Source organism: Cryptotermes secundus, unplaced genomic scaffold (assembly GCF_002891405.2).
Source record: "Cryptotermes secundus unplaced genomic scaffold, Csec_1.0 scaffold319, whole genome shotgun sequence".
NCBI lineage: Eukaryota > Metazoa > Arthropoda > Insecta > Blattodea > Kalotermitidae > Cryptotermes > Cryptotermes secundus.
In genome coordinates, this window is record NW_019724587.1 from 1,394,842 (window position 1) to 1,407,877 (window position 13,036).

General features: G+C 40.8%; 1 protein-coding gene across 1 annotated transcript in view; it reads left to right on the top strand.

Moving 5' to 3' along the window:
- Window positions 1-13,036, top strand: part of LOC111862320 (titin) — a 584,441-nt gene that overhangs the window by 216,856 nt on the left and 354,549 nt on the right. The window contains exon 5 of the mRNA XM_023847603.2: window positions 5,948-6,109. Within this exon, the coding sequence (XP_023703371.1) occupies window positions 5,948-6,109 (162 nt within the window). The remainder of the gene's footprint in view (window positions 1-5,947; window positions 6,110-13,036) is intronic.

Consider the following 13,036-nt stretch of genomic DNA (forward strand, 5'->3'; position numbering starts at 1 on the left):
ATTTCCTCGACCGTGAGGAGTTGCCGGATGCGCTGCTCTGGCGATGGGGATAGCCGCCTCACAAGCTCGGTCCTCAGTAGGGTGTAGGGGCCTCGTTCGGGTGGAGAGGTGATAATGTCCTCTACTTCCGATGCGTAACGTTGGTCCAACTGCGAGATGACGTGGCAGAACTTGATGCGCTCGCTGCTAATGCCGGCCAAGGTGAATTGCGCCTCGGCCTGGGCGAACCACACGGCTGGTCGCTCGGGCCAGAACGGCGGGAGCCGCACAGCCACTCTGGACACTTCTGCTGGTGAACTGTTTGCGTCGTCCATGCTTAGTCGGGGTCACCAATGTGGGATGTCGTATGAATGAATAGACAACCACTAGTTGAACTGTCCTATAGGATTTATTGCAGCTGCACAGTATACACAGATGGATAACAACAATAGTGAACTGCTTGAACACTGAACTGGTATTGTAGAACGGTAGAGCTAGACTCTAGACTCTCACTGCAAGTCAGTGTATCTTCTTATGTAGCCTGGAGTCGGACATATGGAAAACGGTTACGTAATAGGTGCTGCTATTGCCGGTTAGCGTGTTTACTAGTTCCCTAGCAACCGCTGTTTACTTGCTTTTGCCTAGCAACCGTTGTTTACTCGTTGTTGCTAAGCAATGACGTTTGCGTTGTCACACTTGCTTGACTGTGGGCAGTTCCCACAATAGTAAGAAATAAAATTGAGAGAAGTATTTAAAGAGTAAGAAATAATAGAATAACAATGTATTATTCATAAGAAATATATCCAATTTTTTGGTCGAAATGCCTGAAAGAAAGAAGCCCCTAATTTTATTTTAAATAAATAGGATGGGAAGGTACAGCCTGAATCTCTGTGGGCTTGGGATAGGGAGCAATGACGGGCTGCAGTGGGTTAAAATAACAGGCGAGGACCTCCTTGACAAGCTATATAATATTAATTTTTCAAGAAAAAATCTGCTCTATATAATTACCTTTAAAGTACACTTGGAGCAGATATTTTTACTGTGATCCTTGAGTTCTTGTCCCCCCCCCCCGCACCCCACACTTCTCATGAAACAGTATAATCCAGTAGGCGATCATTGTCGTTGCAGTGTCTAAGTTCTTGTCACAACCAGAACACCGATACAGGTTTGACCCAAACTGATATTCAGATTTCGTATCACTAAAAAGACCTGGATTACACATCCATGGGATTAGAAACGTCGAGGCGGATGAGACAAGCAAAGTATTGTGGTATGTCTAACCGTTGCTATGCAACGGTAGGTGGAACGAGTTACCACGAAGACAGACACTTGATCAACCGTCGGTTGCCAAGTTACGCAACAGTAAGGACAGCAATGTGTTCACTGTGTTGTCCGTGCCAAGCCTAAATAAGGAGCAGCGAACACACTTCAGGAGGAACATTACCCCGTGTGGAGGCGGGGTCAAATACCTCCACCGTGACCATGCGAATCATAGGAGGCGACGAAAAGGGAAGTCTCAATTCTGAGACAGTAAAATATGGTCACGAGTCCCAAGGGACTTGGACCCGAGAAAAACAGCGCTGGCAAGGGCCAGCAACATATACAAAAGACAGACCTGTACTCTCGTCAGAGAAGGCGCCCCACAGAAACAAGACCGTAACTGTCAAACGATAATGATTAATATCTGGTCATGAACCACAAATGGGGCTCGACACCAAGACTCACTGACTGACTGACCGACCGTCAGTCGCACTGTGACTTTGACTTTGACTTTCAGGAGGATTGAGCCAGTTACTAGTATTCAGTAAGAGTTGAAATGTAGCAGTCGCCGAGGCCAGTGGAAGTCTAGCAGTCGCCGAATTCAGTTGTAGCGACTGAATCGTGAACGTGAAGATGACGTCATAATTCAGATGAAGTATAGCAGCCGTGGAAGGATAACCGGACGCGCGATTGGAAGAATTTATGTGATAACTGAGAAGATATTGGGAGTGTGTAATTCGGAGAAACTTGTATATCTCCCGCGTTACACGTGAAGACTACTGATGATAGAGTGAATAGATTAGCGTGCAGGTTTTGTAAATTGTCTAAACCCGCAACAGTGTTATAATTAATTGTAGTTACGATTTGTAGGTTGTTAAATAAAACAATTAACAATCTGAACGGCGTCTTCAGTGGCAAAACACGTTACAGTATGCAGCACGAATTTAAGGGCAGGGGTGCCAAAGCCAGAAGGATGAAGACAGCCTCAAAGATCTAAATGTAGGTGGAGGATAAGATTAGGATGGCTATTAGATAAATCTGATGTAGTTGTGTGGACTAAATTCATCTGGCTTAGGATAGGGGTAGGCTCTTGTGAACACGGTAATGAATCTTCGGGATTCATGAAATGTTGGGAAATTCTTGAGTAGCTGAGCGACTGTTGGCTTCTCAAGAAAGCTCAGCTGTATGAAATTAGTGACTTACTTACGTAGGTATTTTGTTATTCCGTTAATTATTTGGCCAGTTGTTCTGTCTGTCTGTCAGTTAGTTGGTTAGTTGGCTAGTTATCTGATTGATTAGTTAGTTAATTCGTTGGTTGGTCGGTCTGTCAGTCTGTCAGTGAGTGAGTGAGTGAGTGAATTAGTTAGGAGGCTAGTTGGGATGTTCTGAAAATTGTACCTCCATATTTGAGGAGCAATTCTAATCAGTGTTTTTGCCCTTATTCTGTAGGTTAAGCGTGTTTTGAGTTCTCAGTTTATTGAAGTTAAAGTGCCTTGTAAATATATACATAACAGTATCTATTATCTGCCTGTCCATTACTAAGCAGTAATGAACTTCATGCCATACAATGGATGTACATGCAAGAGAGGAAATCTTCAGTTACTTTCATGCAGTGTATATATTCACATTATCATCTGACTGATTAGTTTGTCTTTGAAAGTTTTACTATAATGCAGTTCTGTAGAACTGTTACTTAGAAAAAATGAGCTGGAAATTTCATCTTTTAGGAACCTGAACTCTTTCCTCTTTTGTAAAAATAAGATCACTGTGGTGTTTTATAGAATACTTATGTTTTCTATGACAATAATTAATCTTTTCGTTCCGTCTGAATAGTGTTTGTTACGAAATATTCTGTTCGTAGAACTTCTTAGTTGATAACTTCGAAGTTTAGGATTGTTAAAAATGTGTAATAAAAATGGAATGAAAACTGCCTATAAATTCGGAACTCCTACAGCCAATGAGTGTCAGGATTCTTTAATTCAGATTCGCAGTTATCGTTTTGTTTCTCCCTACAACGAAGAGATAGAAAGAAAGAACGGGAAAACAGAACACAGCGGAGAAAGAGGAAAGGAGAATTGAATGTGGAACGTAGGAGGTAGGGCCAACCAAATAATGGATTCGATGAAAAGAATAGAAGTAGAAGACGCTGCAAAAGACATATTACATGGCCGTGCCACGACTGGAGAAATTCTCGCACTTCTCCTCTCTTCCCCCCCTAACCAACACCCCCTTCTACTCCATATGACTGTGGAAAATGCGCTTTCCATAAACACATATTTAAAGAGGTCGCTCTGAAGTCTGTAGTGAATGTCTTTCCGTCCTACAACGCTGCCTAGGAACCCGTTAATATTATGTACATATATGGAATTACAGTTCAGTGACGCAAATCCAAATTTCGAGATAGACCTAGTGTAGTGTAGTGTTTTCGAAACTTTAGGATATGATTAACCCGTCTAGTGATTTACAGAATTTAGTGAAGGGAGCCAGATTTTAAATAATCAGTTTATCCACGACAACCTGAGGTTGTTCACATGTAATTGCCACTTGAAGAGGACAATGAATTTTCTGTTTACATTCTTTTTCTTTTAATGCTAATGGGGCGGGACTAAGTCCCTTGTCCCGCGGCCACTTATGGCCTATTGTACCAGCCCCAGATGATAGGTGAGGGTGATTGTGGAGCAGTTGGTGGAATGAAGATTGGCAGGGGAAACCGTAGTACTCGGAGAAAACCTGCCCCAGCCCCACTTTGTCCACCACAAATCTCACTTAACAAGACCCGGAATCGAACCCGGGCCGTCGCGGTGCGAATCCGGCGACTAACCGCTTGAGTATTTACTTTCTTAAATAAACCTTTGAGACTCTGCCCTGGACGTTGAAGAGAAAAAGAAAAATGAAACCAAGATAAAGGAAAATATGAGGATGAGAAGTAGGAGAATAATTAGAGGAGGAGTATACGTATATGTATTAGGAAGAGAGGGAGAAGAAACTGAAGAAAATGAGATTGGTAGGAATAGGTGACGAAGATTATGTGGAGGAACAGGAAGAGGACTAGGAAGAGGAAATGAAGTAAGAGTAAGAGTAAAGAGGTATTGTAAAAGGCAGAAAAGATCAAGGAAATAAAATATACTTGAAAAGGGAAATGAAGAAGTAAAAGTTAATGGAAGAGACGAAGGAAGAGAAAGAGGACAATAAAGATACGCAAGTAGAAGAAAGAACACAATAGCGTGGAGGAGGAAAATGCTTCTTACTAATGTCTAGGCTCTGAAAGAGACAATGTATATAAAGTAATAACCTGCTAAGCCTGGTCCATACGGAAATGCTTCTGATTTGCATGTCTGTCAGGAATTCTTACATATTGTGGAGTGCCGCCTAAAAGCCAGAATATCTGGGCCGGCGTCCACTGCTAGACAACGCCTTTTAAAACACTTTTCCGAGACACCGCATACAGAGGCATCCACTGCATAGGTAGCGACTCCTAAAGAGGCGTCTCTTAAGCCATATAGACAGATGTTTCCTTCACAATAGAGGTATCGTTTCCATGACAACTGAGGTAAATATTTATTCTCACAGCAACGGATGGATCGTTTTCATGACAACGGAGGGATGAACTGTTGAATTCGGCATCCCCTAGTCTGTAGGCCAAGCGGTTATGAAATAAATTGTGTTCTTGAACAGACAGAGAAGTGAGAAGGGAGATCAGGGAGGACCGTATCAGTGATCAGATCAGAGGCGATGGGCGAATCAGTTCGCATCGTCTGGAAGGTGCTGTTTGAGAGCGATTGTATGTAGTTGTGACTGTAAACAAGTTATCCAATAAACAGCTTCGTCTAATCCAGATTCCACAATTATCTGTCACGGAACTCCGCACACGTAACAATATTTATCGAACCGATTTTCCACGGAAAACTCTAACTTCAAGGTTAAAATAGATTATGACCACCTGTAAGGGTGCCAGGGCATAGTCGATGGGTACACTGACGTAGAACGGGTTTGTTTCAAGAGACAGAAGGAATATTGGAAGCGTAAGGGGGCAAATAGAGCCTGAGACTTTAGGATGCAGTGCATATGGTTCATCATCTCGCCTGTGTCTGTGTCCGGAATTGTTATATGGAATGGATATGTTGTATGGAAATTTTCTGTAAAGATACTTTTTTGCACATTCATTTTCGCATGTTATGTAGTAGTTAATGCTATGGGAATTGAATTATACGGCTACGCAAAGATCAAGTTCTAAGTCTTATAATTTGCTGCCCATAATTACATAATCTACAACAATTATGCCTCACACCCAGACTGCAATGTATGATATATTGGCTTGTGCTGTAGTGCTCCTTAACATGTGACCTTATATCGATATTCTATTATCTGTTGATGATTGTGTTCATAAATTGACAGATATTCTGCCAGTGTTATATAATTACACATACGCACGCTCGCACACACAACCTATATTGAGCAGAGTACTTCATGAGAACCAAAGACTTCTTCACGTATACAAGAAATTCCCCGCCTTTTGTGGAACACGAATGTTCTTTACCTTGTTTACAAGAGCTCTCCCTGGACCCTTTATAAGCGAACTGAATCCACGCTACACTTCCACACTTTGTTTATTTAAGATCTCTTTCATTAAAGACACAGTAGGATGTAATCTAAGTTGTAATACATAAATTACGCTTCCCATTTTTAATTTAAAATATCTTTGTTACAGGCGAATATAGCACTGAGAACGGAGCAAATAGTGTGGGCACAGGAAGGAACAGAGTTCATCTGAAGCTTGGAAGGGGAGACCTGGGAGCAAAATATGAATGTCGAGCCATGAACGATGCTCTTGAAAGTCCTATGATGGCCTGGATAAATGTGGATGTCCATGGTAAGTCCAGAAAATCATTAATTATTTTAATATTCGTTTCCTCTTTCTGTAACAATTTTTTCACAGTATGAAGAAAGCAGTCTTCTGGGATTTGGCACCGTGTATATGTGGTGTTANTTATTTTGAGTTTATTACTGCTTTCATTTACTACAGATCTTCGGAGAATTGGAAGGAGTTTCCATCTCTATTGTTTGGGATGCGAACATTTGCATTTTGGGTGGTAAATAAATAGATGAATATATATTTATAGCAAAATCGGCATTGTGCTGCGTGAGTTTGTGTTAACATAGATCACCGACAGAGATCAGTTACGAATATAAGTCCTTCTGCTGGTCGATGAATCTAACAACAATAGTATCCATTTCTTCAGCTATCATGTTAATAAAAAATTCTTATTTATAAGGGCTTCTTTTAGTCTATATTTCTAATTTTTAATATTACAGTTTATGAAAGTGAGTATGAGAAACGAATCCCCTAATAAATATACAAAGAAGTAATTAAATTGTAGCGAATCTCCTTTGTGGGTCCTGTTTGTGGGTGATGGTGCCATTTCAGTCAGCTTACAATGTTGCAATTCTGCACATACTGTCACCGTCTTCATGGCGGAATGACAACCCAGCGGCTCTTACCGATGTTCGTAGCGTAAATAGAAAGGGAGACTGTTCTTTTTCGTGCGCTGGATGGAAACCAGTGGAAAGCGAGATAAAAAGACCTTCAAGCCTTCATGTCTCCATTTTCATATTTTCTACAGAGTGATCTACTCGAATTAGGCTCTGAATTAATAATTAAAAATTAACATTAATTTAACGAATATAACCAGACTTGGCAATATTGCGTCCTTTGCAGAACTTACCCGTTGCCAGCCCATTTGTGTCTCGCCTCTCCGTTTAGCCTCCTCGGTGTCAGGATATAACTCATCTGCTTATATGTAGGATGTTTCATATTTGCCACAGTGCCTCTTGCAATACTGGCTCTAACATTCGCGAACATGGAGCGTCTTGTCGGCCTGTGTCTCCAGGCGAAGGGAAACCAATTTCAACATCTTCTGTAACCTAATTATTCCACAGCTACTAAGTTATGTACTCGCCAAATGTAGTTTCCGTAGATATATTTTTGCGTGATTTATAATTGTTAATTTGTCGCCCCTCTGAGGGAATCACTGGTACTCTCTCTACAGTTCCTCTTTTTCTTTCTCCTAACCCCCCTCACCCCCCACAATTTGCACCTTCGATCCAGGTGTCTCCACCATTCGAGTCGTCCCAAAGGGATCAGAACTTTGGTACATTGCCTGTAAGTAATAAAACTGTACATACTACAATTACACGTGGGGCATGCGGTAGCGTTGTTGATTGAGACACTATGCTACTAGCCGGAATTTTTCGGGTTCGATTCTCGATGACGTAATTGGATTTTTCAGTTGACCTACTCATTCCAGTCACACTACGGCCCTGGCGTCGACTCAGCCTAATAGAAATGATCAGCCTAACAGAAAACGGCCGATCCGTAAGGCTGATAGCCTCACTTTCATCTGTGAGCCGACATTCTAGAAAATGTGAGATCCTCGATGTCTCACAACCCCATGGGCCTCCAAGGCCTGTTACAGGGATAGATTTACTATTTTTTGCAATTACACGTAACATTACCCAGAACAGAATATGCAAGTACGGTCGGAACCTGCTGGCTTTCATTGTTAGATGCGCTTTTATTTCTATTTAAATTGAAGTTTGTGGTTTCTGTAAAAATATACGTAGATAAAAATTATTGACAGATGTTTTTGTATACTGCTTAGATTAATAAACTCTGTTGTTACCTAATTCAAGTAGACTATTGGAACGTTTATAGCCATAATTCGGAACCCCTTCTCTCTCTCTCTGACCAAGTGCAGACTCTCTCTTCTTTATAAAGCGAAGAAATACTCCGCTATATAAGTTGCACGTAACCGAATTATGTGTCTCCCCCCCCCCCCTTGGGAAGAGATCTGCCGCTTCATGAAAGAATTTTAAATATTCCGAATTTTGTTGATAACATTTTCAGAGATATTAAAATTCTAAAAGAAACCGCAGTATTCGTTTGTACAGTCCGTAACGTTAAACAAAATTAGTATAGCCTAACATTATATTTAGTTTCACAGCAAGAGAGTTAACTGGCCTGCCCATTGCAGTTCTGGCAATATCAAATAAATTTGGAGAAGTTTGTTTTCTTGTAACTCCGTTGCACCGAAATGTCTCTTCGTGGCTTGACACGAATCAGGAATCACGGACTCTTATTGGTTAAGGGCAATATTTATTGCACTCAGAGAGTCTACGAATACTTGCATATTTATATTTATACCAAAAAGAGAGCAAGAATTATTGACACACAATAGCACGTTCGGATAGCTAGGCAACCACAGCCTGAACAGTGACCGCCGTAAAATTTGTTTTTAAAGCAATACTGTATTATGTGCATTTACGTGTATCGCCTATTTGAAGGGATATATTAATATCTACGCTTATTTAAGTATATATAGACCAATTATATTTGAAGTTACGGAATTTTAATAAAAAATAAATGATGTTATAATTAGTAATGAATAACTTAAGGAATGTGAGAAATATATTTTATAACACAGAGCACCTGTGTGCACTCGTGAAGATCGGATTTATGTAAGATATTATTGTGTAAATTTGTTTGGACGGAACCTTCGTCAGTAAGATTGACATATAAATATGACGTGCGCCGTCTCTGCTGTGTGGAGATGAATGTTCGACGCTTGAAATACGAGACATGAACAGGATACAGTGAGAAGAGATGAGATACCTAAGGACAGTTGAAGACTACACTAGACTAGAAAAAATGAAGAACACTAATGTTAGGAAAGAACTGAAAATTAAATCAATACAAATAAAACAGATGCACAAGAAAATAACTGGACAAATAAACTGTACCAGAGCAGTTTAAAATGATAGACGATTAGACCGAGAAAGACCTTGGAAGAAATGGGGTCACTATGCGACTGTGGAACATGTTGTACTGCCTAAATCATGAAATGAAGAAGAAGAGGGAGGGTTATAGCATATGCCCTTTTCTTAAATTATGCAGGGCTGCATACAAAACATAGTTTCTAACAATGTCTGCAACTCTCGTAGTGGCCGTTGCCTAGCAATGGCCTAGGGAATGTTACGTGTTTATCCAGCCGTCACCATGGAATAGACAATGATTATGAAGTTATGTCACAATAATATTTTGTCTTTACCTAAAGAACAGAACCAGAACACTCGAGCATATGATGTCCCTCGGCAGATTTCGAACCCGTGATCCTAACTTAACATCCAAGGAGGAGGAGGAGGAGGAAGAGGAAGAGTAAGGCATACAGTTTCGCACTATGATTGAGACTAGACTACTTGGCTGAGAGTTAATGAGAGTAATCCATTACTGGACTTGAATTAGGGTGATTAATCACCTATGTTTTTCTCCCAAAATCTTGCCCAGCAGTCTGGTAACTTATTTGTCTTGTGAAACATACCTACTACGAAATAACCAGAAACGAACAAAAGGTGCAAATGCTATGAATACATTGATACTAGGTAATGATGTCCTTTGCGTTAGCCCTTAAATGAAATGTTTATAGGTGTCACCGCTAGGAAACCAGATTTTATTGAAACTTTTATTTGCATATGTAAATGAATAAAAATCAAAACGTCAATTCATTTCATTTCTGCAAACTTCCACTACAAAGTTAAATTATTTCTAAAATTTCCGCATAATTGACACGCCTGTGTCTTTCGGCAACTTCTTTGGCAGTACTCTATGGCGGGGCTGTATAAGTGAGGGCGTAAACTTGTTCCGTTAGCAGTCCCCGTAGTGATCTCAGCCCAGATTGCCTTGCCGGAAATTGTATTAAACCCACTAAGTGAACCTTAGCGGACTGGTAACAGAGAGAAATCACTTCCTCATGAGTTCTGCAGATACGGAAAGGCCCTACCGTGAGAAGTTAAAGCACAGTACGATTTGAAAACAATTCTTTCTGATTTACTTGTGTATACGGGTATATCCATCAAGATATGTTAAAATTATTGATTTTGTGGGGCTATGACAAATTATATTCTATTATATATTTACAATTATTTCGGAGGAGAATGTTGCTTCTGTCGTCAGAGTAAAAAACTATATACCGCGCATGAAATGAAGGGGCCGAATTCGTGAAAGGAAAAGAGAAATGGAACCTTGAGGAAATCAGTGGATGACGGCGGTCCCTAGATCCACGGTGTAAATATGCAAGGGGAAACAGGCGAGAAAAAATATTTCTAGAGGGAAATATTGCGAGTTTTTTTCTTCGAAGAGGAAATGTGAGGGGTTGGATCGTACACAGTTTCTGGAGTAGTATCGAGACACAAAGTGAAGATCTCAGGAGGTCGATCTACTGCTCTGCGAAAGGGCAACATTGTCGAACGCAAGTACAGTTGTGTCTCACAAACCACAAAAGGGATAATACGACAACTTAGCCACGAAAGGGCAGAAGGCTGAATGCAGGTACACAATGCAGGCATTGTCAGGTGAAAAACTGTGGGGTAGGAAAGAGGAAGAATAGCCGGTAAATCAATCCGCGCGGGAATGCAACCAGACCTCATGGCACTACTTCCCAGAAGAAAGCCATTTTCATATTCACCGCCATGAGAACGTAAATCTCACATAAGCTACAGTACATTATGCGTGTAACAAGGAACATTCGGGGGACGCAGAACGGTAGTTGGTTGAGGCACTATGCTACAAGCCAGAAGGTTGCGGGTTCGATTCCCGATGAAGTCACTGGATTTTTTATTTATTCTAATCCTTCCAGCCTCACTGTGCCCTGGGGCCTCTAACAGAAATGAGTATCAGGAATCTTCATGGGGGTAAAGGGGGCCGGCGTGTAAGGCTGACAACCTTACCGCTTTCTTTGAGTCGATTGTCTAGAGAAAATGTGGGAGTCTCGACGTGTCACGACCCTATGGGACTCCACGGTCTATTATAAGGATAAATTTACCTATTTTAGGGAACACTACAAATACTTTTTTTACGTGAAACTTTTTAAAATCCCTCTTGAACAATACCGAAATTGACTTTAGAGGAGTTTTCACATGAAGTGGGAAATACTATTATAATTTTTCATTTAATTCTACAATAGCAATCACAGTGCATTATTATGATATATTGTCGGTAACATAAATTGTGGATATAAGAGAATACAGTTTCCTTGATACTCAACAAGTATATATATCAGTTATATTTACTTCCATATTAAACCTCAAATACATGGGTACCATTTTGTGAAGCAGACCGTTTCGGAAGTAATAGGAAGAATAAAATAGCGTTCCATATATTACTGTATTTTTAAGATATTTAATAAGCCATTTACTGAAATAACTTCCTAAAATAATTTGCTTCATGTACAGTGGAACATACTCTTCTTACTTCAGGATATTTTGCTAATGCGTGAGCCTCAGTAAACAATATTCCTTGCTTGGTATAAATGGGAGCAGGGCTTAGGATGGACGCAAAACAAACACTTTTCAGATTCCTCCGGAAGAAACGCTACGTATTATACAGCGGAAGCTGTGCAAGGACTGTATGTGCTTACATTACTTTCCGAGCTACGCTCTCCTCAAGTCCTGAGGGGTTCAAGAAACAGTACAGTACAGTCTAAAACAATATACTCTTAAATAGAATTTTTCATGTTAATGTAAGGGAGCAATAAGGCCGCGCCCTAGCTAAAGCGTTTAGTCGCTGGCTTCCCATCGCGGCGGCCCGGGTTCGAGCCCGGCTCTTATAAAGGAGGATTTGTGGTGGACAAAGTGACGCTGGGGCAGGTTTTCTCCGAGTACTTCGGTTTCCCCTGCCAATCTTCATTCCACGGATTTCTCCATATCACCCTCACCTATCATCTAGGGCTGGTACAATAGGCCAGAAGCGGCCGCAGTACAAGGGACTTAGTCCCATCCCACTAGCAATAAAAAAAGGGAGCAGTAATACTACATACATCTTTAAAAAAATGACATTTAATTGCAGAGAAATATTTACAATTCATACAGATTTTAAATAACTAGCACTACAGAGGGAAATTAATGAACTTCAGCAACGTTAGACCGAAAGTATATATTGTTACGTGACGGCTGAGAACCGGAATATTGGAAAGAGTAGAGTAGGCCATTACTAGGCAGCGGTCGGTAAACACGTTTCCACGGCAAGGGCTTCCAAGTCAATAATGCCCAGGACATCGTTAAGCAATCGCCCGCTTAACACGTCGCAAAACAATGGAGGGAATTTTGAAAGCGGTGTTTTCCAGGCGGTCCGTGTCGAAATTATCAGCCCGTTAGGGATCGTGCAATAAATCAAAAGAAAATGAGATTAAATCAGAATTGTAATCATAAAATCCTGTCATTGGATGAGCAACAAACCTTCCCCCCTCCACAATAGAGATATAAATTTAAACAGTTACTTAAACAGTTACAACTCTTTGCAAATGCGATACACAAATGTTTGCTGCTCATCTAAAGTATGCAAAAGAATGTAGAAACACATATGTAAACTTTGAAAATAAAGCAACAGCCAGATAGGTTCTAATGTTATGGTTCGCGTTAATGCCGGACTGCTCGTTAGAAGTTAGTTTTCATCCGGTAGGTCCTGCAACCGGCCAACTCTACCAAGTTTTTCCGTGGTTTTACTCAGTCCTGGAGCAAATGCTGCGTTGGTACCCAAATTCCACGTTGCACTGCATGCCTCACATGCAGCCCTCCCATTGGTAACATCAAAATTTCGCCCTAATATATTCCTCCCAACGTTATCAAAAATTTTACTCTACTGCACCCCTTCCAGCGCCATAAAAATATATAAAAATCCGATTATATGCTCTACCTACACCAGAAAGACAAGCGGGCACTGCCTGGGAACTTTCAAAATCGTAGACAG